We start from the raw sequence: 26,752 nt of genomic DNA on the forward strand, positions 1-26,752 counted from the left end.
TGCATGAACATTGTCTTTGAACACTTAACTTGAGAACTGTGTCTATCCCAACGAACGAGTAGACAGACTGCCACTCAAGCGATCATATTTAAAAAATAATTTATACAGAAACACTTCTAGCCAACACTGAACACAATCACAAAGAAATGGACAAAGTAAATATTACAACAGCCATACTTGGTATTCCAGCAGCTAAAACGGGGGTGTAACTGTAAACAAAATCCTGGATTTAAAAGCTTTTGTGCAAATTAAGTTAAAGCACAGGCACAAACGTGGCAAACATGGCAGGATGCACTTCCACTTCTTGTCCTTGCACTGGGTAGTTTTATCTGACAGTTCCTCAGATTAAGAACATCATGTAGACAAAGTTGGGCCTTGAGGGAGTCTTCTATCCTCCTTTTAAACGCAAGATGCAGTCAATGGCGAAGGGATCGATGGCATTTGAAACATTTATTGTAGAGACTTTAGTGTTGACAGTAAGAAACTGATATTGCAATACAGTGATGAATCTGTGATTGGTAGTGCTGACCACTGAAGTTACAGACAAAAACAGTCCTTGTCTGCTTGAATGTGGAAATCTGAATCTGATCTGTATATTTAGGCGCTTTTACTCAGCACCATGGGAGATTGTGATGCTTTATAAAACCTATAATCAAACAATTTTCTCTGGTTACAAAAAGTCACTGTTATACCATAGTGTTGCTCTCGCCCACTTTGTCCGCATACTGAAAGAAAAGAAAGAAACTGTGTTAAGTGACAGCTTGTTGACATTCAGGACTCATGTGGAGAATGTTTGGCACAGATAAATGTAGGAGTGGCTGAGCTGCAGTGTTTGCTATTATCCTGAAACCCTTTAAAGTGAAGCATGCATGACCTAAAGGGACACACCACAGCTTAAGGCACAGTCTTAAAATTTCAGGTCATTTTTATAACCTGTTTGCAACGAGGTTGTGTGCACTACTTTCTGTTTAAAACAAACAAAAAAGACGAGTCTAACAAGTCTGAATACTATTCTTTCAGTACATAATCGCACACAACGGCACACAACCTGATGGTGCAGGGAAACCCTTTCGTCCACCAGGGTAAAACAGGCAGCCTAGTATATACCAAACCCACCTCCCACTAGGGGAAACTCCAAAGTGGAACAGAGTCTAGCCCCTCTCCAGGAAACACTTTTCAGAACCTGAGCTATATGTGCTGCTGTGAGTCTGATGAGTATATCTAACCAAAAGCACTTAGTCAGACGCCTTCCCCACCAAAGAGGTGACACTCCATGTCCCTAGAGGAGGGGTCTCAAACTCCAGTCCTTGAGGGCCTTTGTCCTGAAACGTTTCCATGTGTCCCTGTTGTAATACACCTGAATAAAATTAGTAGGTCATTAGCAAGAGTATAGAACTTGACTGCATGCTGAAACGGCAACCCCTAACCCACAGGTGTCGAAATCCAGGCCTCGAGGGCCAGTGTCCTGCAAGTTTTAGATGTGTCCTTGATCCAACACAGCTGATTTAAATGGCTAAATTACCTCCTCAACATGTCTTGAAGTTCTCCAGAGGCCTGGTAATGAACTAATCATTTGATTAGTTCATTACCGTACAGCAATGAACTAGTCATTGTCATCTTAAGATATATCAGTCTTCAGATGACATGTCTGTGGTGTGTTAAGTGTTAAGAACTTGTGTTGAGGAGAAGATGCGTTGAGGAGGTAATTGAGCCATTTGAATCAGCTGTGTTGGATCAAGGACACATCTAAAATGAGGACACCGGCCCTCGAGGTCTGGAACTGCCCACCCCTGTTCTATACAGTCTTGCTAGTGACCTACTAATTGTATACAGGCGTGTTGCAACAGGGACACATGGAAAAGATTTAGGACACCAGCCCTCAAGGACTGGAGTTCGAGACCCCTTCCCTAGAGCCAACTGCGTATGAGACCAACGGGACCTCTGCCTTTGACTGCTGCCCAGTCCTTATTGCACTGAACCCCGACAGCACCTGCTGTAGGTGGACTATAAAATACCAATGGAGAGAGCAGGTTAATGTCATTTAAGGAACAGACTTCCCTTTTAGATCTGAAGGCTATATCCACTTCTTTTATACATGATACTGTTAAAAACTGTTATGCACATATGCCCATAACTACAAGATTTTGTCAGGTTAGCCAACGTGCTAGTGGGAAATTGTGACAGCTAATCTTCCATAGAAGCTGGCTGTTTAGCTTGTTAAAATATTCAAAGTGGCTCATTGCAGACCAACTTTTTAAATCCCTTTGTCTGCAGTTTGTACAATTCATATTTCGCTGCATTTTGCATGGTGCAGCCTTACTGTTAAAATCCACTGGGGCCATTCTGCATGGGATTTGCAGGTTCTCTCTGGGTACTCAAGCTTCCTATCACAGTCCAAAGACAAGCAGGTAAACTTCACTGGTGATTCTCAATTGGCTACAAGTGTGACTGTCAATGTCTCTCAGTGCTATCCCTGCAATAGGCTGGTGGCCTGTCCAGGGTCACCAGCCTGGACAGGTCACCGACTCTTGCCCTATGACTAAAAGAGGCTACTGCAACCCTGAACTGGAGAAGTAAAAGACGATGGATGGATGGCTTGGCTGACTGGATGTACAACATGTCATCTTAAGATATATCAGTCTTCAGATGACATGCCTGTGGTGTGTGCCTTAAAGGTTAAAAAACAAAAGACAATTACCTGCTCCAAAAAGATGAGACTCAAAGCGTGTTAGATTAGTTAACATGCAAAGGAAAATCGGCAGTGACTGACCACGACTGCTGATTGTCCTCAGAGCCTTACGAAGGCTTAAGAAAAAAAAAAAAAAAAGACAAATGCTCACCTCAAAACAAAGCTTCCAACACAACAGCATGGTAGGAGTATGTTTATTAGCCACAAAGCAATGTGTGAGACAAGCTAAACACACAAAACATTTAATTTTCCAAACTGCTTCCATCCTAGCTGTGTATACTGAGATCGTGTGTCTACCAAATTGATTTTCAGTTAAATACCCATGGCATTTATTTGGGCAGTCTGGTTAATCTGTTGTGCTTGAGGTGTTTGAATAGGATGATTAATAAAGAAACCATGCTGTGTTTAAACAAAAGCTGCACAGCAGGTGTAGAGCTGGGTAATACTCACTGCACTGATAAAGGGCAGGTTTAGGATGGAGCCAAGGACTGGTATTCTCCTGATAAAGCCTACAACCACTGGAAAGAAGCCCCTGGATGTGATTAAAGAGAGGAGAGTAAGACAGAGGGGAGAAGCCAAAGACAATTCATGAAAAAAAAGTGTTTTTTGATTATTACATTATTTGAACACGTGCATGTCTTTTTTTTTTCTTCTTTTCCAGAATTCTGAGAAAAAAGCCAGAATTCTGACTTTTTTCTCAGAATTCTGGAAAAGAAGAAGAAGGAAAAAAAAGACGTGCTCACTTTTTTTTCCCAGTAGCCTAATCCTCTTCCGTATGAACCAGACTAGAGGACCAACTTTTATGCATAAATGTTTTTATAATGAAGATGGAAAGAATCATCCCACAGGTTGATTATTAACACCAAGTTGTTGCTAGCTTTCAAGGCTCCTCAGAACTGGGCTTGGTCTTCGTCTTTAAGCATTATCTGCATCTCTTGGTTCCATCTTAATAATCCTGTGATAATTTTGGAATTGACAGACTTTCAATTGTCAAGTCTATTTTGAAAACATTTTCTAAACAACACTGGCTAAAATGATATCTACCGCATATTAGCATCCTAAAAACGCCTGAACTGAAAAGCTTCAGTTGAACCGAAATGCTACAGTGAAAATACTGACAGGGACTAGAAAGAGAAAGCAAATTTCTCCTGTATTGGCTTCTTATCACTGGTTCCCTGATAAATCCAGAATCGAATTTAAAATCCTTCTCACCACATACAAGGTCTTGAATATTCAGTCCCCATCTTATCTTAATGATCTCAAAGTATCATATCAACCCAACAGAGCTCTTCACTCTCAGACTGCTCGCCTATGTGTGGCTCCTAGGATATTTAATTCAAGTTCATGTATATAGTGCCAAATTGCAACAACAGTTGGGTGCGTCTGTTAATGCTCCCTCGCGTCTCCTTGTTCTCTCAATATTTCCAAAGTGTCTCCAGGTATTCCCAGTGTTCCAGGTTTTCAGTTTGTTAGGAATTTAGCTTTTACAGTGTATTTTTTTTTTAATGTTCATGCTTTGTTCTCAACCATAATAAATCGCTCGCCTTTTGTTGAAATCTAGTTTGCCTCCTGTGGTCTGCATTTAGGACCTCATAAAAAACCACAACACACAATCTGAATCCATTGATCGTGACAGTAAGTCTTTAGACGACAATTAATCAACCCAACCCGGTGACGTCATGTTCTGTGCAGACTCAGGATGGTGCTAAACTTGTTTTAAAGACTTTAAGCAGTTATTTCTTAAATCCAGCTTCACAGACCGTGCGAAATCTATGACAGTTTTTTAAAGCATAGTAGTCCATGTAGTGTTTCATGTCCACTTTAAGTCTTTAAAAACACTGCAACTTTGATGAAAACAGTGCTTTCCAAAGTGCTATATTATATTTAATGTAGGGCTTTTCAGGACTGAGCCCAAGTTTTAATCAGATCTCTCAAGTCATCCTGTTTCTTTCATGTAAAGAATAAGTTTACTGTATCACAGGTTTCAGTGTTTTGTGGGCTCTTTAAACAAGATAACTGTTAGTCTACTGAATCTGTTGTGTGCCTTTTGTATTCATCTTACCTGAACAAGAGAAAAAAACCATAGATCTCGAGCAAAACTCCAATAATGGGCCAGCCAATCAACACCACAAACACTCCTCCCAGGAAGAAACTGGTGGCCTTCATCTTGTGCTTTTGGAAAAAGAAGCGGAAGGTCCTCTCAAGGCCGATGACAAAGGAGAGTCCAGCAACAAAGAGAATCTGCAGAAACAAAAAAGAGAGTGGAAACATATTAGAGAAGGGTTCAAAACTGCAAGCACACGCAATCAAGTATCTAGTGTTGTCATCAGCATCATATAAATACCATCCAAACAGACTGAAAGAAAGCAATTATTTGTACTAGTATGAATGAAACAAAAAACACTGGAGTTTAATTTTATTGGTTTTAAATGATAATTGTGTAGCCAGTAGAGTTGCCACAAACCAAATGCATGCAAGTGGTTAAGAAACTTGTCCTCTGATTCAGTTGTGGGTCTGCCAGACCTCTTTCTGTTAGAGTTTGTTTCTGAGTGTCTTTTGATGTCTTTTTGAAACTATACTCACTGACACCTTGACTTTCTTTGCAGTTTCTCTGTAGGAAAGACCTACATTTTTAAGCGTTATGATGGTCTATCTCTCTTCCATTGTTAATTGCCTTTTTCTCACCATTTTTGTAGCAACACACTCCAACACTGCTTTTATGCAGACAGAGGGTGTTGTGAGTGATCTAGAAAAGTTGGAACACCTGCAGGAATTAGTAGCACCAGCTTTCAAGGCTTGATCAGAACAGCTTTAAATTGTTAACCCATTTTGTGTTTCCTGAAAAGTCCTTTATAATGTACAATCCCGAAATGTGCATTACTTTTTCAGTTTTGGGTAACCTTAGCTTTTTTTTAACCTGGCAGTTCATCACTTACCTTTGTACCTCGAACGACTTGAATTCCAATACATAACTGGAATATTGTTGTTCTAAAAGTTTTGACTGGTAGGGTATATTTTCTGTGCTTACAGAGAATATTAGAAGGAACATTTTTAACACTGTGCAGCATTACAGAAAAATCCAAAATGCGATCCTTTTTACAAGCAGCCATATTGCTAATGACAAAAATGATGAATGTCATGATTTTGAACGTGTCAAGTCCATCTATCCAGTGTTAGAGTAAAAGGCTTCAAGCAATACTCCAGGCATGATGTATAAAAGATTCCAAGCAGGTCCTGTTTATTCTGAATTTGTTTCACGTTAGCAGGAAGAAAAGGTCTAAGAGACCTGCAGCAATAAACCATCTTTTAAGATGGTTTATTGCTGCAGCCCATGTGGCAGGACCCTCTGTCACAAAGACTGCTCAACTGGACAGTGTATCAGTACACTGCCTAACTGCCATTTACATTCAGATCTATGGGAAATATGTCATTAAATAGATTAGAAAGTATGAATTGCAGTCTGGCACATAACTGATTTAGTTTGGTAGCAAAGGCAAAGAGCAGCTCTTCCAATAATAGTTCATCATTAGTTCTATGAAGACATACAATTAGGGTTACAATGGATATTCAGAGCACTATAAAGATGTAAGCAAATAGAGGCCGTCAGCGTCGCAAAAAGTGAGACACGCAGAAGTGAATACATTTTCAACAGCTAAAAAAACCCAAGAGATCATGCTTGAACCTTTGACCTCTATGGCGAGGTGATTGGGTGTTTCTCTTATGTTTACCAGTAATAGTCATTGCAAATCAAAACAATCCTGTGACATGAAACATTATTGTCCAAATGGGAATGGTCTTTTTCATGATAACAGTACCCCCTTTCATGGGACGATCGGGCTCACTGAAAGGTTTATATGTGTTAAAATCACGTGAATCATAATTGCAGTCAGCTAAATATCTATGGGGGATTTTGGATTCAATTCAATTTAATTTAATTTTATGTATATATAGTGCCATATCACACAAGAGTTACTTCAGGGTGCTCTATATCATAAGGTTAAGACCCTACAATGATACAGACAAGCCCCAACAATCAGATGATCCCCTATGAGCAAGCACTTTGGTGACAGTGGGAAGGAAAATTTCCCTGGGAACAGGAAGAAACCCCCAGCAGGGAGGGGCGGCCATCTGCTGCGACTGTTTGGGGATGAGAGGAGGAAGACATGCTGTGGAAGACAGTCAGATTTTAATAACTAATAATTAAATGGACCTAAAAAAAGGCGAGTGAAGAAGAAGCACTCAGTGCATAATGGGGAGCCTCAAAGATTTATGGTCACCTGGTCCAGCTCTAACTATGCTGTTTATCAGAGACTAAAGTTTTCAGCCTAATCTACATAGAGAGCTTGTCTGTCTCCCAAATCCAAACTAGGAGCTGGTTCCACAGAAGAGTGGCCTGCAAGTTCATAACTGAGACGTTTTATGTTAGTTTTATTTCCTGTGTAACTGAAATAATGCAAATGTGACACTGCTGAGAAAGTGAGGCACTTTGATGCTATTAATGATGCTGTTGCTATGGTTATGTGAAACTAAACACAGCTGGATCACACTAACAGATTATAATTAATAATAATTGTCACGTGTCACACAGCAATGCATCTGTGTAATCAGAAGTTGCACTTTTAGACATCCTTTGGAACAACAACAGGTTACTCACATTTCCAATAGCCAGAAGTGCTTTGTCAAAGAACAGGATCATCCCGAAGAAGAGGAAAAACACGCCGAAGCCTGTTAATCCCATTCCAATCTCTGAAGGACACACACAAACCACCAGAGTCTGACATTTAAATCTTAAGATAACATGAAGAGATAATATTTTGTTACACGTTTTTCTACCTCGAAAGCAAACCAATTTGTTTATATCTCGTTACGGACACATTGACAGAAGCTATGCTCTGCGTGTCAGAATGTAATCCTGCACATAGTCATAATTCTAACAGACTTATTTCAAATTAAAGCACACGGAAGTACTCCAATAACACATATACAAACAAGGATGGCAGAAATATCCACAATAAGAATCACAACAGGGCTTCCAAAGGAGCTCCGCTGCTCACTCTGAATGCTAAAGTTGTCAGAGCGCTTAAAAATGTACTAGCACGTAACTTTGGTCGTTCTAGTGGCTATAGCGGATATTATTGGGGGGAAAGCTGCTGGCTATTTGTGCCACTAAATGTCATGAGAGAAAAATGAAAGGTAACTTTCTTGTACTGACAGTGCTAGTTAGCACTTTGAGCACTGCAGCTCAAACTAGGGTTAACTCAGACAGCAGGAACCTACGGATACACTCAAAAACACAGCTCTTACTTTGGGAGTCCGTTAGAGAAATCATCTTGATAATGTAGTTGGATGAGACAGAAGCAGAACAAAAAAGCTCTTCTCAGAATAATTTTGGATGACAGCTGCCACTGCAGCAACAGCCACGTCTTCCGGAAACACACCTTCTCTCGTTGACATCTTCCGGAACAGCGTCCATTCATCTCGGCAACTTTCGTTCATTAAGATTATAGTTAATAACATAACCTTCACTAGGACACATATACCACGTAGCTACCCTGCTCTATTATAACGCAACATCTGGACTGCACATAGCAGAATATGTAGCAAAATAGTGGAACACAACAACACATTAGCTCATCTTGAATGTACCACATTGTGTGAACTTGTTTTAACGCCTGCGTTTGGTCTGTCAGGCAAACAATGTAGAAATGTGTAACTGCCTGATTGCTTTGATTTCACCCAGACTTTCCAGTTTACCTATTAAACGCCGACTTTATGTATTTAAAATGTGCAATACATTAAAATTGGTTATAGTTGATAAAGGATGTAAATCGTCCAGCAGGAGAAGGTATTTGCAGACAGCCTAGTGGATTAAGCTCGGGGCGAAAATGTCCCGAGTCTTCTCTGATGCATATGCTTCCGAGTTTCTTTTTGTCCGTCTGTCTGTTGTAGCAACTGAGTAGCTGCTCCAACGGGAAGACGTGGTCGTGGATACAGTGTTTTTTCAATGGTTAGTCGATTGAAATTTGTGCGTTTCGAAGTTTTGTCGCAGAGGCTAAATTCACAGAGAAAGTGAAGGTGAATGAATGACGGTGGTTCCTTTGAGCTAGAGGAGACTGAGTTATTGAACAGCACTCTCCAGGCTCCTGATGCTCATTACCGTAACAAACTAGCAGCTAGCTACTATGCGATGAAACAGGTGCACCGCTTTAGAGTCTAGCATGTTACCTTTATTAATATTCATTATATGCACTTTATGTGCATATAAAAAAATCTGTGACATAGTGTCTTTTACTGCATGTAGTAACCATGAGTCTTTTGGCGTTTTCACTATTTTTCTCATTTATTATTTTTACCTATTTAATGTAATTTAATTTAATTTTACGTCCAGACCTTTGTGCTGCTGAAACAAGTTTGTGGGATTAATATTAGTCTATGCCTATTAAGCCCGGACAGCGTAATGAATTTCACGTGGCTGGCTAAGTCTCAGTAATATGGAGTACCTTTTGCTATAGTTCTGATTCTGAATTTTTAATTAAATTTAGAAGTAAATCGTCTGCTTTAGAAATTACAACATGAACGTTTCCCCGAATTTTAACACGAGTAATAAATTTAAGAAAAAAGAAATGACTCCAAGTACTCATTCACAGAAATAAATAGAAACAAAAGGGTCTGAACACCACTGATAAAAATGCAGTCAGCGTTACATTCATATATCTCACTGGCAAATAAAAATGAAACTTATAAATGTAGAAAGACCGTTGTTTCCGGTCATACATATTATCATATAAAATCATGAACTTGACTGTTTTTTAAAGTTTATTTTTTATATGGTTTATGTCTGTGACAGCCTGAAAGCTGATTTCCTGCTGAGCACATCAGACTGTGAAATATGAATACAGGTAAGTATTTCTGTTTATACTTTTTAACATTTTTCCAATTAATGGTTTGCTGAGTTTTTTGTGGAGCAGTGAACAATGAACAGTACTGATATGTATACATGTGATAAAATAGCTGTGATAGCTTTTGTATTGGAGACAATGTTGTTAGCATGGCGACTGGAGACGATAACACTGCCACAACTCCAGAGGGAGGTGAAGGAATAAGATCATTAACTGCCGGGGTGTGATTCTCAGGGCACTTGTTACTGTGTAGGTGTGAGACCTGGCTGTCTTCTCTGCCCACTCTAACAACACCAGTCCACTGAGAGAACATGCTGCACATTTCTGTCTCTATGAAAGGAGCTGACGGTACATAAGGCATCGCAGATATAGCCAACACACTAAGTGCTCCTTAGGTTTTCAAGACGTCAGTGTCAGTCACACTGTCATAAAGATGTTTCTTTATTTAGATTCTATTTTGGTTGAATTCAATCCTTTATGACTTTTATTTTTAATTTAGATGACTGTCTTTTAACAAAGACTCTCTTCCAATCTCCTTGGGTGAATTAAAGCAGGTAGGACCAAAAAGTGCACCGGGAAAGAGACAGGATAAGACATGCTGTGGAAGAGAGCCAGAGATTAATAACAAGTATGATTCAGTGCAGAGAGGTCTATTAACACATAGTGAGTGGGAAAGGTGACTGAAGAAGACTGAAAGAAGTAAATGCAAAAAAGTAAAAATAAATAATTGTTACTGGTACTGACCTGTAACGCTGTCTGAAAACAATTACATGGTGACAAAATGAGAATGTTATCCTCTTTTTTTTTTTTTTTTCTAAAAAAAAAGTTCCTGGTAATAGACAACCTAACTAGCATTTAGAGGGTAAAAAAAATCTGAATTGGAATAAAATTTTGGTTTTCATGACAAGGACAGATGCCAATTTGAAAACTCGAGTGGAAACTGTTTTAATATGTATTCATTTTATAACATTTTGTGAACGTAAACAGGTGGTGGCCACATTTGTCCACTAACAAGCTGAGTGGGAGTTTTTTTGTTTGTTTTTTTTCTTCAAAAAAGTAATGATGCATATATAATCGTATAAGGTTAATTATTGATATACATTTAACTACAATCATGGTTAGAAAATAAATCAGATTGCTTGTATTATTTGGTAAAAAATAATTATTTTATCCTTTTATCTCTTTGTAAATCATCAAAATGATGTGATGTAACTGGTTTTGAAAGGGTCAAAATTCTGAATTTTATGACTAGGACTGGTGCTAATTTAAAAAGTCAAGTCAGACAAAGTTTCAATATATATATATATATATATATATATATATATATATATATTTATTTTACTGTATTTTATGAATGTAAACAGGAGGTGGCCACTTTTGGCCATGAATAAGCTGAGTGGGAGTTTTATCAACTTTTGCTTTACGTGCACAAAAATAATAATATATGTTGTTGTTAATCGAGGACATGTCTTAAACTCTACTATTAACAATATAAGAAATCTAGTAGCACTGCAAATATAGGAAATGGTCATTTTTGAGGTTGTCTTCCAACAAGGGCTTTGTACAAACAAACTGGTGTTTTACAGGTTTATATTTATGAAAAGAGCTGATGTTAGTTAAAAACTTTATGCAGTAAGAATAGCAAAAGAAAACCATGCAAATAAAAAAAAATTACAGACTTAATTTGTTGATGGCCACTTCTGGACATGAGCAAGCTGAATGGATGAGTGATTTTGAACAAACCAGAGCTGATTGCCCAAGAGTAGTTATTATCCGGGCATTGCTGAACTGGGGTCCAAAGACACAACAAATAAGTGCTTTGAGCCTGCTACCAATGTTCCTGGTGTTGCTGTTTAGATATGCAGGTCGAGCTGGACTCGGTCGAGGCCGAGCTGGACACGGTGGAACTGCAGCTCGCAGAGATCCTGCAGAAAAAGGCTGAGCTCACTTCTCGGAAGAATGCCCTGCTGCAGCAGCTGGAGGAGGCCTGTGACACTGCACAGCCTTTGTCTTCTTCTGCCTCAAAGGCATCTGAAGCCAAGCCAGCGATGAGCAAGCAGGAAATGCAACGATATGATGGCACAGGTACTCGACAGACAGGCTAGACAACTAGTTGTAGAAATATGCCACGTCTGTGCACTGTGTTGACCTGCAGTAACCTCATGCTTTATAGATTTTCCATGGTCCAGCAATGTGGAGCAGCACCTGAAGGCCACATTCCATCTCTCTAACTTCAGACCTTTGCAGCTGAAAGCCATCAACCTGACCATGTCAGGCAAGGACCTGTTCCTGGTCATGCCCACAGGAAGAGGGAAGAGTCTCTGCTATCAGCTTCCTGCAATCTGTTCTAATGGTACAGTGAGAAACACATGCAGAGTTTTGGAACAAAACATCTGTCCTTCCAGTTTTATGCTCTTCTTCTGAGGACTTATTTCTTTTACTTTTATCATTTATCAGGTTTTACACTGGTCATCACTCCCCTTGTATCTCTGATGGAGGACCAGTTGATGTACCTGAAGACTATTGACGTGCCGGCAGTCATGCTCAATGCATCCAGTAGCAGAGTAAGAACTGCCTGCCATGTAGAAAAAGATTATTTGAGGATTATGCCTGTGTGTGGAAAGAAAAGAATTGCCTTTTGTAATCCACATTTTGGATACAAGTTGTAACTATGTGTTTGTTTTACTGAAAGGGTGCAGATTTTTGGAAAGGAAAAAAAATCTGCTAGCCAACTGTGTTATGTGTTGTGATTCCAAAGATATAGAGTGGAAAAAAACTAGAGGTCGTACCCACTCTCCCTCCAGGTAGCCTTCTTTTGTGACAGCCTGTGCCATAGCTTTTGACAGATGTACACATCTGTCAAAAATTCACACATACACATGTGTTGATAGTTTAATAGTATGTCTCATGAAAGTGAACTTACAAATGTGTGTGAATGCACAGACTAGCAAAACAGAGTTTTAGGGAGAAAATAAAACTACACGTACAGGTACTATCTTCTATTCAATCCAGTGACATTAGATTTGTACAGCCACAATCACAACAATAGTTGCATCAAGGTGCTGTAATCCTGTTTTCACTGGTTTACAAAACTAGTGTGAGAGATCATCCAAAATCATTCATTCTGCATATTCCATGACTTCTGTTCATATCTGATGAGTAAACTGATGTTCTTGACAACTGCTTTTAATTTTGTAACCATGTCTTCATTTTGCTTTAAGCAACAATGAAATAACTATGGGAACTGCACTCACTGTTAACCAGTCTGTCCAAGAATCGTTTAGTAACATCACACACACTTCTGCTGTGGACAAGAAATGAAAACTGAGATGGCTTTAGGGCATCTAAACAACATGGATGGATCATCTGTAATGATCCACAAACACTGCAGAGCTTTATGTTTCTGGCACTAAACAGCAGCTTGTGTTTTGTTTCCATCATTCGCAGGAGCATGCTAAGATGGTCATGGCTGGAATGACAGATCCAAAGGCCCCCTTCAAGCTGGTGTACGTGACTCCAGAGAAAATTGCTAAGAGCAAGCTCCTGATGTCTCGTCTGGAGAAAGCCTACAAAGCAAACCTCCTGAGTCGTATTGCTGTTGATGAGGTGCACTGTTGCAGCCAATGGGGTCATGACTTCAGACCAGGTGAATATTCTGACCTCAGATCATATTTAGTAAAAAAAAACACCCCCCACCCCCCGTCGCTATGATGTGCTACATACTGGTTCATCTGTGTGCTTGTCGTTCAGATTATAAGTTGCTAGGCATCCTGAAGAGGCAGTTCCCCAAAGTGCCCCTCCTTGGCCTCACAGCCACAGCAACCAGTAGTGTCCTGAAAGACTGCGAGAAGATCCTGTGTGTGCCACAGGCAATCACGCTCACTGCTTCCTTCAATCGAACTAATCTCTACTATGAAGTAAGCACTGACACTGCACTCAAAAATCCACTTAGCCAGTCAAATGTTTTAATATAAAAAGATGTGTTTAGAAATATACATTTTTACCCTAGCAACAGGCAATACTGTTGTCTGATTGGCTGGTAGGTTGCTAAGCCGCAACAGCTATGAACTCTGTGAAGAAATCGTTCATTTCTGTATATTAGATTGAAATTAGAATCCCCCACCTTTATACCTTAATACGTCTTTAACTTTCAGTATAGTCCATTGAAGAAGTGGTGTCCATCTTCTACCAATATGCTCATATTTAACTTGTAGCAAACGTGACACACCAGCTGTCAATCAATAGTATACATCCCGCCCATCCCTTCTTGATCAGTGCCCATAACACAGTTTAAAAAAATGACCTGGGGAAAAAAAAATGAAAACCAAAAACAACAGATTTGTTTTTATTTTTAAATTAAATTATTAGAAATTACATTGACTTTATTTAAATGGGTGACAAAGGAAACTGAAGACATTTCTGTCTATTATGCTGTCAGAGACATGTCAAGACAAACCAATGGCTGACAGCCAATATAGTATTTCTGAGTTATTCACTTTATGCTATAATGAAACATTTCTACCCTGAAATGTTTATTTATGATTTTTTTCCTAAAAATCTACATAAAAAATATTCTGGAAATCAAATCCAGTTTTGTTGTCACTTTACAGAACAGGATTTGTGAGATGTCCAAAAAGCAATTTGATCTCATACAGACTGACATGCCAAGAGGTTTATGATATATCAAATGAATAGTTATTACAAACATGAAAATGCATCAGTTTAAAATAAACAATTGATTAATAACAGTCAATACACTGTCATTGTCACACACTTGGCAGGACAGACACCAGCATCACCGGGCAGGGATGTCACAGTAGACTTACATGAATCTCGATATCCAGTTTGAAACCAACACAAAATGATTATCCCTCATACTCAAACATAAACTGATTTATGGTGGTAGCAGGACATATGCTAAACTGTTGGGAAAATATGCTGAATAGACCACTATTGTTACTCCAAGGTATAACGTCAGTATGTACATTACATTAGCCACTGAAAAACACTTTAGTCCAAAGGTGTCGAACTCCAGACCTCGAGGGCCGGTGTCCTGCAGGCTTTAGGTGTGTCCTTGATCCAACAGAGTTGATTTAAATGGCTAAATTACCTCCTCAACATGTCTTGAAGTTCTCCAGAGGCCTGGTAATGAACTAATCATTTGATTCAGATGTGTTGAAACAGGGTGATATCTAAAACCTGCAGGACACCGGCCCTCGAGGCCTGGAGTTCAACACCCCTGCTTTAGTCTGTGGACCATTGCTGATTTTAAAAGGCCAGTAAAATAAATTAAAAAAAAAAATGCAGGATAATATAAAAAAAACAATACTTTAGATGTGGTTGGATGTTGAAAGTCTCTGAACCAATCTGTCTGTCTCTTTCTTCCCTGTGAATTTGGGACAAAATAGTGTGCTGCTTATTCACAGTCGGATCACACAGTTACTGTGTAGTGTGCTTGACATCATCTGTCTTTGAATCTACCTTAATAGAATAAAACTAAATAAGTTTTGTATCAGGTGGAAGGCAAACTCTCTGAATAATGATATAAATGTACTTATGAAGTCAGCTCTTTATCTTTTCTCAGAGTTAATAACTGTCACCTCCACTGTATAATCATTAAATAGAGCAGAGGTTCTTAACCTTTTTTACTGCGGGTCCCATTTCAGATATTAACACTGTATTGAATAAATTGATGTTACTTTTGGTTTAATTTAATAACTAAATCAAATCGACTTCATTTTAACGGTTAAAACCTTGTCAAATAAACATGATGATGACATGATACAATGTAATAATCACAAAGACATTTATTTATTATGTGTATTTAAACCTGCACATAAAACAAAATGCCAAACAGCAAAGAAGGATTTCTGATCTGAGCATTCAAAGAGCTTTATACAACTTGCTTTCTCACACATCAAATGTGTGAGCTGAGTATAGTTACATTAGTTATGTCTGCTAAATTGGGCTAACACTAATGTGACCAACTCTGTCAGATAACTCCAACGCTTAACACAATTTCAGTCAAAATGTAGAGCTAGTATTTTTTAACATGGGACTCTATTGGTATTTTACTGGCTTTTAAAACCAGCCTGAAGTACCTGTAGTTTTTGGCTCCATTTTTCAGCCCCTTGACTATGACCTTGGACTGTAGAAGTGCCCTTTATAGAAGTTAAGTTATACAAATTCTCAACAAGAAATGGTTTGGATCATACATTTAATCTAACAACTTTTACAGACAGAAGATACTCTATGAATACACAAAGTTCGAAAAGGCTGTAGAGGAATTCTCTAGAAAAGGGGTGGTGAACTCCAGGACTCGAGGGCCGGTGTCCTGCAGGTTTTAGATATCGCCCTATTTCAGCACACCTCAATCAAATGATTAGTTCATTACCAGGCCTCTGGAGAACTTCAGGACATGTTGAGGAGGTAATTTAGCCATTTAAATCAGATCAGCTGTGTTGGATCAAGGACACATCTAAAACCTGCAGGAAACCGACCCTCGAGGCCTGGATTTCGACACCTGTGCTCTAGAAGTTAAGAGTTAGGGTTCATAAACTTCTTTTTACTATGCTCCCCATCTTCATACTTAACACGTGTTTCATTTCCTTCTCAGGTTCGTATAAAGGATTCTGTCAGTGAAGCATCAGTAAATGACATAGCTGCTCTGATCAAGAGTAAATACAAGGACCAATCAGGTACTATGACAAACAAGACTGCTGCATATATAAAACATCACTAATGCCATTTTTCCACTAGTGCCGACTCAATTTGATTCTCTTCTGTTTTGGTGATTTTCCATTAAAATTTAGTACATGCACGGGTTGTTTTAGCAACACGGTTGTCATTTGTATACTACACAAACAAAACAATGAAGGACGCTGAGGCGATGGTATACCTTCTGCTCAGCCTACAGCTTACTGTTAAACCATGGTATTGGTTTTTGTGTAGCCATTTCCCTCAATGCTGGGTTTCAAAAGTAGTGGTTTTGATTTTTGAGAAGGAATCACTCTCATGACCCCAGTGACACCACTGACTGGCCAATTGGCGTCATCCAGTTTGTTCCATTTTTTGATTGTCTCAGATTGCTTGGAAGCCTGACCGAATAGGTACTAAAAAGTATCTGGTTACCACTTATTACCACCTAATGGAAAAACCGTAAAATTGAGTTGATTTGAGCCAATCCGAGCTGAGTGGGCACTAGTGGAAAATGGCTAAAAAAGGTTAATATCCTCAATTCTGCAAAGTATTTTTAGTCATGCCAGAATAGATAATGTGAATAATGTGAATATTTCTATACATAATAATCATATATGAATATTTTCTGCTTTGTTCATACATGCCACAGGAATTGTGTATGTATTCTCTCAGAAGGATGCAGAGTTGGTGTCAGCAGAACTCCAGAAAAGAGACATCTTGGCATATCCTTACCATGCAAACATGAACTCTGAGGACAAGTCCCGGGTTCACCGCAAGTGGACCTCCAACAAAATTCAGGTCAGTAAAGAAACATATGCACAGCTGCATTTCTGCTGAGATTTTCTATAAGAATTGGGTCAAGATTTTCTCCTCATGGTTAATATTGCCTGGAGTGATTCCACAAAAAATTCTTTTTTAATATATTTTTTTATTTAATTGCAATAAATGGTTCAGCACATAGTTTTAATAATATCTAAAAGCTAATTTTTGGATTTAAAATATTCTTCTAAAAAGGGTTTTAGTGGATTTCTGGACTTCTGTAGTGTTGTAGATGACAGCAGCTTAAACTACAGTCAGTGCTCCCCAAAATAAATAATTAAGTCATAGCTTAAAATGTAGATTTAAATAGCATAAAAAGGGATAATAGGAAGGTAAAGGGAGAAATCAACATGGCAAAGTCAGAAAATGAACCATAAATTACAAAGGAGCTCAAGGGGGATGTGAGCGTAGCTTATTTCCTGGAATATGAAACTAAGGAGGTGGTTTGCATGGAAAAAAATGGAGATCAAGTAGAGTGGAAGGAGTGTTCTTTGAACAGCACTTTGTGATTTAGATTGCACTTAAAAGAAAAGCATATAATGCAATCAGAATGACACTCAAGGAAAAATGAGTTCATCATCAGACACTATCCAGGAAAACTCAGGGTGTTTTATGACTCCAGCTCCGTGATCTACAGCAGCGCATCCAAAGCCACAAACAACCTGGAAAAATGGGGATTACAAAGTCCAGAGCCAGTTCCCTCTTAGCAGTCATTTTTAAATGGAGATCCTATCATTGTAGGTGGTAAACAGCTGGAAGTAATCCATGCGATGATCTCCTTGAAACACGTTGAAACTGAGAGGAGTTCATCATAATAACCAATGTACAGAAGAGGATTAGGGCCACTGGAAAAAAAAAAGTGGGCACGTCTTCTTTTTTTAATATATATATATATATATATATATATATATATATATATATATAATTTCCTAAACAATTAATGAGTTTAATAGCCTGATATCAGCCTTTATCCAGGTCAAGATAACATGTAGGCTTAGGTCACAAACTCTAGAGCTAATGAAAGAGGAGGGAGGCATAACTTAGAAAATTATTAAAAGATAGCTCATTACTCTTCTGAATACAGTAGGACTAAAATCTTTATAAGAAATATTTATTTACACTCAATAAGTGGATGTCAGTACCTCTAAAGGTCTGGGACATGCCAGAGAACGAGCAGTAATAAATCTGCAGGTCTCTTCCAAATCTTCTGGGATTGTCCAAAGCTGTCCTACTGTACAGAGGTGGTAGCAAACTTAATTTAACAATTTGTCCACAATTGGCCTTTGATTTCACTTTAATTTATCTACTTAACCTTCCATCTGGACTTGATTAAAAAAGATTGTAAATATTATATAAATAATGTGATCTGAACTAAAAATCATATCAATTTTGTTCAAAATCAGCACTGAAGTTCCCCCATACATAGAGAGGGGCAATGCCTCTGATTGAAAAAAATATTCCATTCCATGCTTGTAAACAGCTCACTGAATAATGCATCTGTAAAATACATGAGTTGTTTTTTTTTTCCGTTTTTGTGTGTTTAGGTTGTGGTAGCCACTGTGGCATTTGGCATGGGCATTGACAAGCCTGACGTCAGGTTTGTCATCCACCACACCATCAGCAAGTCCATTGAGAACTACTACCAAGAGAGTGGACGGGCAGGTAAACGGCCTATAATTTCTATTGGTAGCATAAGCAATACCGTTCTAGCTTTACTCATGGTTATTATTCCGATGTTAAGTGTTTCCGTTGTGTCTCCAGGTCGAGATGACTCTCCGGCTGACTGCATTGTCTATTTCGGCTTCGCTGATATCTTCAGGATCAGCACCATGGTGGTGATGGAGAATGTTGGTCAGCAGAAATTACTACAGATGGTAGATTACTGCCAGAATGTTAACAGGTAGCACAGGATGTTAGTGCGGGCTGCTCAATTTGCACAGTCTTAAATGTAATATATATTCTTAAATGTAATATCTGCTTTGTGAAGGTGTCGGCGCTCTCTCATGGCAGTTCACTTTGATGAAGTGTGGGATGATGAAGGATGCAACCAGATGTGTGATACTTGCAGTCAAGCAAAAGGTGTGGGTGGTGATGAAATTTATTGCTTTATGTGTCAGCCTTATAGATCATATGCCCTAAATCCATCACCTCACTTTTAACACCCCCCTCCAGATTACCCCACTGTGGACATTACCCAACATGCCAGGCAAGTGGTGCAGATTGTGGAGCTTGCAGCCTCCATGGATGAGAAACTAACCCCACTGAAACTGGTGGATGCATGGATGGGGAAAGGCCCTGCAAAGCACAGGAAGATGATTCAGACCACCACGCTGTCTCGGCGACAGGCTGAAGTTGTGATTGTTCACCTGCTCCTGCAGGGGTACCTCAGGTGATTCATGCTTCGTTTCTTTCTGTGAATTTAGCTTAATTCAATTTTATTTATTAAGTATCAATTCACTACAGTTTTTTTCAAGATGACTTTGTTTATTGTTCTGTTTTTGTTCATTAATTGACCAGTGTGTGCATGTCTGTGTGTCAGCCTGTCTGTAGAGACGATAGCTGGAAAAGTTTTGAATGAATTCTGATAAAACCTTGGATGGGGTTTAGAGAAGGCTTGGGTTAACGATCCATTAAAATTTGGCTTCCTCTGATTGTATTGGCGCAGGAAATGATACTGGTATATAAGGATTCTAAATATCGCATTACAGTTAGATCCAAACATGTCACATTTGATCTCTGACATCACTTTTACATTTCACATGTGCACTTCTTTAAAGTTAACCCCCAAATGCATTATTGTTACTGCACTGCAAACTTCTTAAAATACATTTAAAAAGAACAAAGACAACAAAATGCAAATATAATGTACCCCTAAAAGTAAATTCTGAGGAGAAGAGAGTGAGCTGCTTGGGCAGAGGTTGGTGCTCTTGGAGTGCTTCTTGGTCTAAAAGAGATCATCTTTGTGTGACACATCTCTCTTTTCTGACACGTCAGAAAAATATGTTGATTTCATGCAAAGAAATGCAAAGAAAACCCACTGGTGTCAATGAAGTGCCTCCAAACTGCTAACCAAGTTTGGATACCATTTTCTTACCCTACACTAGGTTAACCTTCAAGCTAGCAACCGGTGCACTGTTGCCGATGTGGGGCCTAGGAAATGCAGAATAAATTAAATTGAACTCAAAACATCAGGCCCTTTTCAGAATATCCATTCTAGCTTTTCTAATTAGGATCAAACCTGTCACAATGTAAAGAACAAAAATGCATTGAGAAGTTCCCCTCAAATCACACAGCCTCTGCAAATACATTGTTTTGGAAATCAGACCATATTTAGTCCATAGAGAGGAGTAGCTGAAGTTAAAGGCCAGACATGCTTTTCACTTTTACTTTCTTTGAATAAAGCTTTAAACTCACCTTAGTTTGACCTGACTGACTGTGGCAAACCATCAGGCTGTGTAAGTCTCCAGTTCATGGGATTAAAGATAAAGCTCTGATGCTGTGACCATTAAGTCTGTCTGACACAGAGTTCTTCCCAATGTGTTGACCTCAGAGAGGATTTCAGCTTCACACCTTACACCACCTACTTCTACATGAAGCTGGGCCGCAAAGCTTCTCTGCTGAAGAACCCGACACACACACTAAGCATGAAGATGAGCGATGCAGGGGCCGGAGCTGCTTTGGTAAGTTTGAAGAAAAAAAACACATTCTTCTGTTACCATCATTTAGGAGAGTTTTTTAGTATAACACCTAACCCTAACTACAAAGTAAGTTACAAATCACATCTGTTTCCATGTCACAGTTGGGTGTAGTTAGGCCTGAATTTTAAAACACTCACTTTAGTTAGTACATCACACTGTCTTTGTTGGCAACAGGTTTGAACAAACATTTCCAGTTTGTAAGATATTACAGCTACAATCAGACTGAGTGCCAGCACAAACAGATCAGAGTGAGCAGACTGCACTGTACTGTTTGGAATATTTTTTTTTATTAGTAACTAATCCAAAAGAGCCTAATAAACCATTTATGTTCTATTTAAAAGCTCTAAGTGAATAAAAATGTTATAAGGACACTCTAGTCAAAATAAACAGTTTTAGATCCCTGTCTTCCTTCTCTCACCCTAACCTATCGCAGCAGATGGCCGCCCCTCCCTGTGCCTGGTTCTGCTGGAGGTTTCTTCCTGTTAAAAGGGAGTTTTTCCTTCCCACTGTCGCCAAAGTGCTTGCTCATAGGGGGTCATATGATTGTTGGGTTTTTCTCTGTATGTATTATTGGCACGATCTGATGTCCTCGTGTTGGTGTTCCCACATCATCATAATAAATGTTGTTCCAGGTTCAACATTGCAAGTGACCAATCACATTGTTGTGACGTCATACTTTTGCGACTTCGGGGAAAAAAATGCCGTTAAAAAAATGTACTTGCGAGAAAACGCCTCTGTCTGCCGATCCAGCAATTTGAATTCTTTGCATTTCAGGATACTGTTTTTTAATAAACGATAAGCATTATACATATTGTCCTTGCAACATTGGAATTTCATGATCGTGGCTCTAGAGTTGGGAGTTCGTCTTGTAATCGGAAGATTGCCGGTTCGAGCCCCGGCTTGGACAGTCTCGGTCGTTCTGTCCTTGAGCAAGACACTTCACCCGTTGCCTACTGGTGGTGGTCAGAGGGCCCGGTGGCGCCAGTGTCCGGCAGCCTCGCCTCTGTCAGTGCGCCCCAGGGTGGCTGTGGCTACAATGTAGCTTGCCATCACCAGTGTGTGAATGTGTGTGTGAATGGGTGGATGACTGAATGTGTAAAGCGCTTTGGGGTTCTTAGAGACTAGTAAAGCGCTATACAAATACAGGCCATTTACCATAAATGAATGAATCGCTTAGCTTGCAAAAGTATAATGTCACAACAATGTGATTGGTCACTTGCAATGTTGAACCTGGAACAACATTTATTATGATGATGTGGGAACAACTCCAACACGACGATATCAGATCATCCGTGTTATTGTAGGGTTTACCTTACAATATAAAGTGCGCTGTTGTTGTGATTTGGCGCTGTATAAATAAAACTGAATTGAATTGGAAATAAAGCTATTTAATATAAATGGTTTATAAAAGGGTTAAACAGGTATGGGTACAGGGTACACAGAAAAATGCATGACTTTCATTACTTCTGTTTGGGACATGTAAACTTCTGCATGTATTATTTATGCCACATATAAATAGTCCTAGAAATTGGTTGCAGTAAAAATGTTCAGCTGCTTCTCTTCCTGGAGTTTCCAAGCACTATCGAAAAAATAAATAAATTAGCAAAAAAACTTTATAATTGCTTCAGAAAAGATAATTTCATTTTTTATGAATAAACTAAGTAAAACTACTTGTCAATGTACTCTCCAATTCAACAGCTACACTCACAGAACTAGCCAACTAAAATATGCTCTCCTCTGCACAGTCCTCTTTTATAAAGTGCTTTACAAACCCAAACATTAAAGCTAACAAGTGGATTTTCCCGTTTAACCAGAGGAGTTTATGTGTTTATATAAACAATGACTGGTGGACAAACCACACTGATATAGAAAGCTACAGCTCCTCAGACTTGAAATACTTAATACTTGAATGCAGAGGATCTTTTCTAACCTTTTTGGAAATGGGGTTGTAAATTAGATCTTTACAGCAGTACCGTTCTGAGATCTCACGGTTTCCTGTTTTGGCACTGAATGAGATTCTGTCCTGGATTGTTGCATGTCCTCCCCTTCTAGTGTCGACTCATACATTCCACATCGGTGTGAACCTATTCGGATAAAGCACTTTTGTTAATGACCTGCAGGTAAAAGTCTCCAGTGGCAAGGGCAAATCCAAAGAGGGAAAGAGATCAGTTCAGAGCTGTGGAGATGCCACTGTGTCCAAGAAAATCAAGACACATCTCCCATAGCCCTCTCTCACCTGCCCAGAAGACAAGTTTACAAAGTACAGTTCATCATTCCCTACTCTGTTCACAGTTGCTTGTGTATGCATGGTGCTATGAACACTGTTACTTGTTACCGCATTTTTAAAATGCTGATTTTCAGCCTGTTGCTTTGACTTCCATGGTGATGAAAACTTTTGAGAAGCTTGTAAAACATGAGCTTTTGCATGCTACTCAGGATAAATTACACCCCCTCACCCCCTATAGAACAGGTAATAGGTAGGGTAGAGGATGCTGTGTGCACCTTGCTCTATATGGTTTTGAAGCACATGGATGGTGTAGCAAACTTTTATTGCCTGCTTTTTGTATTCAGCCCCATATTTTAGCAAGACATCTCACCCGTGCATTTAATCTTGATTCTGGACTGATTTCTTGGCTCATTGACTTTTTAACAGATAGACCTCAGAAAGTGAGAGTCAACAATATTTTATCAGATGTGCTTTTATCTTCCACTGTTTCCCCCCAAGAGTGTGTCCTTTCTCCACTTTGGATCTTTATACAAATGAGTGTCAGAGCCTCTACCAGGACGGACATATAATCAATTTTGCAAACGACTCCGTCATCGTCTCTCTCTGCTCCACGATACAGATTGTGACCGTGGCCCAGTTGTAGATGACTTTGTAAGCATGGTGTGGACAGTCTTTTCTTGACATTAATGTGTTTAAAATAAAGGAAATGGTTGTTGATTTTTGTAAACAAAAAATGTCATCCCTGCCCCCTGTTTGTATTCATGGGCAAGAAATTGAGGGGGTAGAGAAATATAAATATCTGGGAACCATACTTAATTAAAAGTTTAAATTTGATGTGAATACAGACACCATACGTGCAAAGACTCATCAGCGTATGTATTTGTATCGGAAACTAAGTGGTTTTAATGTGGATAATATTTTTTATGAAAATGTTGTTTTATTGAGTCTGTTTTCGTTTTCTTTAATCTGCTGGTTTGGGTCTCTTAGCCTGAAAAATAAGAAAAGGCTGGAGCTCATTTTTAAATTGTGTAGCAAAGTGGCAGCTAAATGATGTTGCCCTCATGTATAAAGGGAGGGTGACCCTGAAGTCACAAAGGATTCAGGATGCTATGACACCCTGTTTTTTTTTTTTTGTTTTTTTTTAAAGAGTATCAGCTGTTGCCTTCAGGGAGGAGGTATTCCTTGCCTCGTTGCAGAACAAACAGATTTAAATTCTTATTCGTCCCTACCACTATTCATTTTTGAACTTCTGTTATGTAATTTTGGTGGATGTGTTATTTATGCAGCTGGCTACAAAGCAAATTGCCCCTTGGGCATAATAAAGGTTATCTTGATTATATTTTCTCACCCACGCCTGTTGGGCTTAGTGCAAAATCTTAAATATTCAGATTTTACACTAAGAAGCATGTTTCACCAAGCTCTCGCTAACATTTCATCAAACTAACACATTCCATTTAACCTGGTTACTTGTAGGTTAAATATTCTGTTGCTGTATACACTTTATAAACATGATACTTTAAAGGTTTCTCTATTTTGACACATTCGCTTCTTTGTGTACATCCAGTGGCTTATTCCAGAATGAAGATTTCACTAACATTGAATTTCATGTTTACAGGACACCTCAGCTGTTAAAGTGAATGAAGAGGATGTCAATATGACCTTAGACTCCACTGTTGTGGAGGACAGCTGTCCCCCACAACCTAAACAGATAATATTTAAAGAAAAGAGGAACGTATCGAGAAGACAAGACCTGAAGCCAGTCAGCCAGACAAACAAGCAGATGGCGAGACCAGACAGATATGGAAAGGCTGAGGAAAAGAAGAATAAACCTATCGTATTTCAACATATAATTGAGGTGGATGTTGAAATGAACAGAGTACATCATGTAGGAATCAGTGATTGTCAGAAAACACCGTCACATTCAGATAAACCTTGTTCCAGTTGCAAATCCAGCACCCCTCAGAGAATGCGAAGGAAAGCTTGTGTTCACACAGCAGCAGCCACAGGGCATGTTCCCTGTCCATCCACCCATATCACTGTGCCTAGCTCTCCTTCCCAGACCTCCATCTCTGACACAGCAGCTGAGGAGCTCTGCGACCTCAGGAATTATTATGGCGAACAGCTGAGGAGAATAAACTACATTTCCCACGAGTACTTGGGGCAGCCCACACATCCAGGAGTGCTGGCCTGTATCAGGGAGCCTTTGAAGAGCCTCCGCCTGCCCCGTGGACTGATCATTGCCCAGACAGCTCGAACCTTGTGGACACGCATCAGTGGCAGGAGAAAGCTGGTCCGCTGCTGAATTTTGTTACTGTTTAAATATAAAAATAAAATGAACTTTGTTTGGATGTCTTGTATATTTTTATATTTATTTTTATATAGATAGAAGAGAGAGAAATGACCTACTTCGTGTCAAACCAATGTTTTATGGCCCCCGTGTCAAATGATTTATGCCTCAGGAAATTGTAACGGAAGTAATAAAAGTTAATTTTCTATTTTCATGAATATCATGAAATTATGATGTTACATAACTTGGTAATAATCAATCATATGCCCAAAAAGGATGATCATGAAAATGTAGACGAGGATGATGAGTAGGATGTTTGAGATCGTTTGAGTTTGTCACTTTAAGCCAAAAAGTTTAAGGCAAAGACAAAATTAAGACAGAAAATGCCACCTTTTTAGACAACTGATTTGTGTGTGTTACTCTATGGACAGATGAAAGCAAGGTTATTCTTATTGGGTTTAGAGGTCGCAGAGAGTTTGTGAGGCGACCCCCAAACACTGAACACAAGCCACAGTACACTGTGAAGACTGTAAAACATGGAGGTGCAAGCATAATAGTTTGGGGATGTTTCTCATACTTTGGAGTGGGGCCCATTTATTGCATAACAGGCACCATGGACCAGTTTCAGTACCTAAAAATACTGGAAGAGGTCACGTAGAGATTGCACGATACCACTTTTTACCGATACCGATATCATAAATTTGGATATCTGCCGATACCGATATGAATCCGATATAGCATATTTTATAATTAATAAAATGGGATTTTGTATAAGTTCATACTCAAGTTTAAAAAACAAAACAAAACTAAAGCTATTCTGTATGCAAAAAATACACTGCACCCAAAATATTTCATAGATCAGCAATACTGATCAATCTAATAAACTTAAACCTACTCCATCCTCCCTATTCTGGTATTTTAAAGAGTACTTAGTGGAAATATTAAGCAACCTAACTCATAGGGTTGCCAACTCAGAGCAAAAGAAAAAAAAAAAAAAATAGGGAACCACCCCCCACCCTCTGCCTCATAATGCTTAATTATTTGATTAAATTATTATTTAAATTTGACTTAATAGTTCATATATACATATATGCATTTTACATCAGATGAAAACTTTGGTTGTAAGATTCAGATAACTGTTTATTTAAAGCTAGACATGACAATAAGAAAGAAAAGTATTTCTTTGTGCCCCCCTTTCTCTGTTAGTGCCCTACCTGGCCCCCTGGCAAAACTTTGCTAGACCCGCCCCTACACAGTTACCAGCTGTCACCTACGTAGAAAAGAAAAGAAGAAAATCATTAAAGAAAATCATTAAAATCATCGTTTGACTCAATCAAACGATGATTTTAATGATCACACGTGTGGGAGATGGACGCCGTACACAGACAGCATCAGATCTCAAAATGGTGGAGCATTGATCAAACTCTTATAGCC

General features: G+C 39.0%; 2 protein-coding genes across 6 annotated transcripts; one reads left to right on the forward strand and one right to left on the reverse strand.

Annotated features, from left to right (window-relative positions):
• Positions 1-82: 82 nt before the first annotated feature.
• Positions 83-8,208, reverse strand: golt1ba (golgi transport 1Ba). 3 transcript variants are annotated; one of them, XR_014869161.1, is made up of 6 exons: positions 7,994-8,208; positions 7,344-7,435; positions 4,752-4,930; positions 3,140-3,221; positions 2,699-2,805; positions 83-725 (listed from the first exon to the last, which is right to left on the reverse strand). XR_014869161.1 is itself a non-coding variant. In XM_085131825.1 (6 exons), exons 1-5 carry the CDS (start codon positions 8,016-8,018, stop codon positions 2,797-2,799), a joined length of 387 nt encoding a protein of 128 aa, XP_084987951.1. In that variant the 5' UTR covers positions 8,019-8,207; the 3' UTR covers positions 83-725; positions 2,771-2,796. The 3 variants fall into 3 exon arrangements, 2 of the variants coding, with proteins under 2 accessions (XP_084987951.1, XP_084987950.1); XM_085131825.1 differs by having other exon boundaries at positions 2,771-2,805; positions 7,994-8,207; XM_085131824.1 differs by lacking the exon at positions 2,699-2,805 and having other exon boundaries at positions 7,994-8,169.
• A 355-nt stretch (positions 8,209-8,563) lies between these two features.
• Positions 8,564-25,379, forward strand: recql (RecQ helicase-like). 3 transcript variants are annotated; one of them, XM_085131808.1, is made up of 16 exons: positions 8,565-8,696; positions 9,537-9,588; positions 11,446-11,673; positions 11,762-11,941; positions 12,046-12,152; positions 13,036-13,234; positions 13,339-13,505; positions 16,205-16,286; positions 16,937-17,085; positions 18,651-18,768; positions 18,868-19,006; positions 19,094-19,185; positions 19,279-19,490; positions 20,652-20,786; positions 22,925-23,064; positions 24,647-24,787. In XM_085131808.1, the coding sequence occupies exons 2-15, from the start codon at positions 9,579-9,581 to the stop codon at positions 23,027-23,029; spliced, it is 1,923 nt and encodes a 640-aa protein (XP_084987934.1). In that variant the 5' UTR covers positions 8,565-8,696; positions 9,537-9,578; the 3' UTR covers positions 23,030-23,064; positions 24,647-24,787. The 3 variants fall into 3 exon arrangements, with proteins under 3 accessions (XP_084987932.1, XP_084987934.1, XP_084987933.1); XM_085131806.1 differs by lacking the exon at positions 22,925-23,064 and having other exon boundaries at positions 8,564-8,696; positions 24,647-25,379; XM_085131807.1 differs by lacking the exons at positions 8,565-8,696; positions 22,925-23,064 and adding an exon at positions 8,704-8,885 and having other exon boundaries at positions 24,647-25,379.
• Positions 25,380-26,752: the final 1,373 nt, after the last annotated feature.

This window comes from Neolamprologus multifasciatus, chromosome 15, assembly GCF_963576455.1.
Source record: "Neolamprologus multifasciatus chromosome 15, fNeoMul1.2, whole genome shotgun sequence".
Classification (NCBI taxonomy): domain Eukaryota; kingdom Metazoa; phylum Chordata; class Actinopteri; order Cichliformes; family Cichlidae; genus Neolamprologus; species Neolamprologus multifasciatus.

Coding starts and splice junctions, on each gene's coding strand:
- golt1ba (XM_085131824.1), bottom strand. CDS start 8,018: ATGATTTCTCTAACGGACTCCCAAA. Junction 7,436..7,993: donor TTCTCTAACGGACTCCCAAA/GTAAGAGCTGTG, acceptor TGTGTCCTTCAG/AGATTGGAATGGGATTAACA. Junction 726..3,139: donor ACCTGCCCTTTATCAGTGCA/GTGAGTATTACC, acceptor CTTTTCTTTCAG/TATGCGGACAAAGTGGGCGA.
- recql (XM_085131806.1), top strand. Junction 19,007..19,093: donor TACTGCCAGAATGTTAACAG/GTAGCACAGGAT, acceptor TGCTTTGTGAAG/GTGTCGGCGCTCTCTCATGG. Junction 19,186..19,278: donor TACTTGCAGTCAAGCAAAAG/GTGTGGGTGGTG, acceptor ACCCCCCTCCAG/ATTACCCCACTGTGGACATT.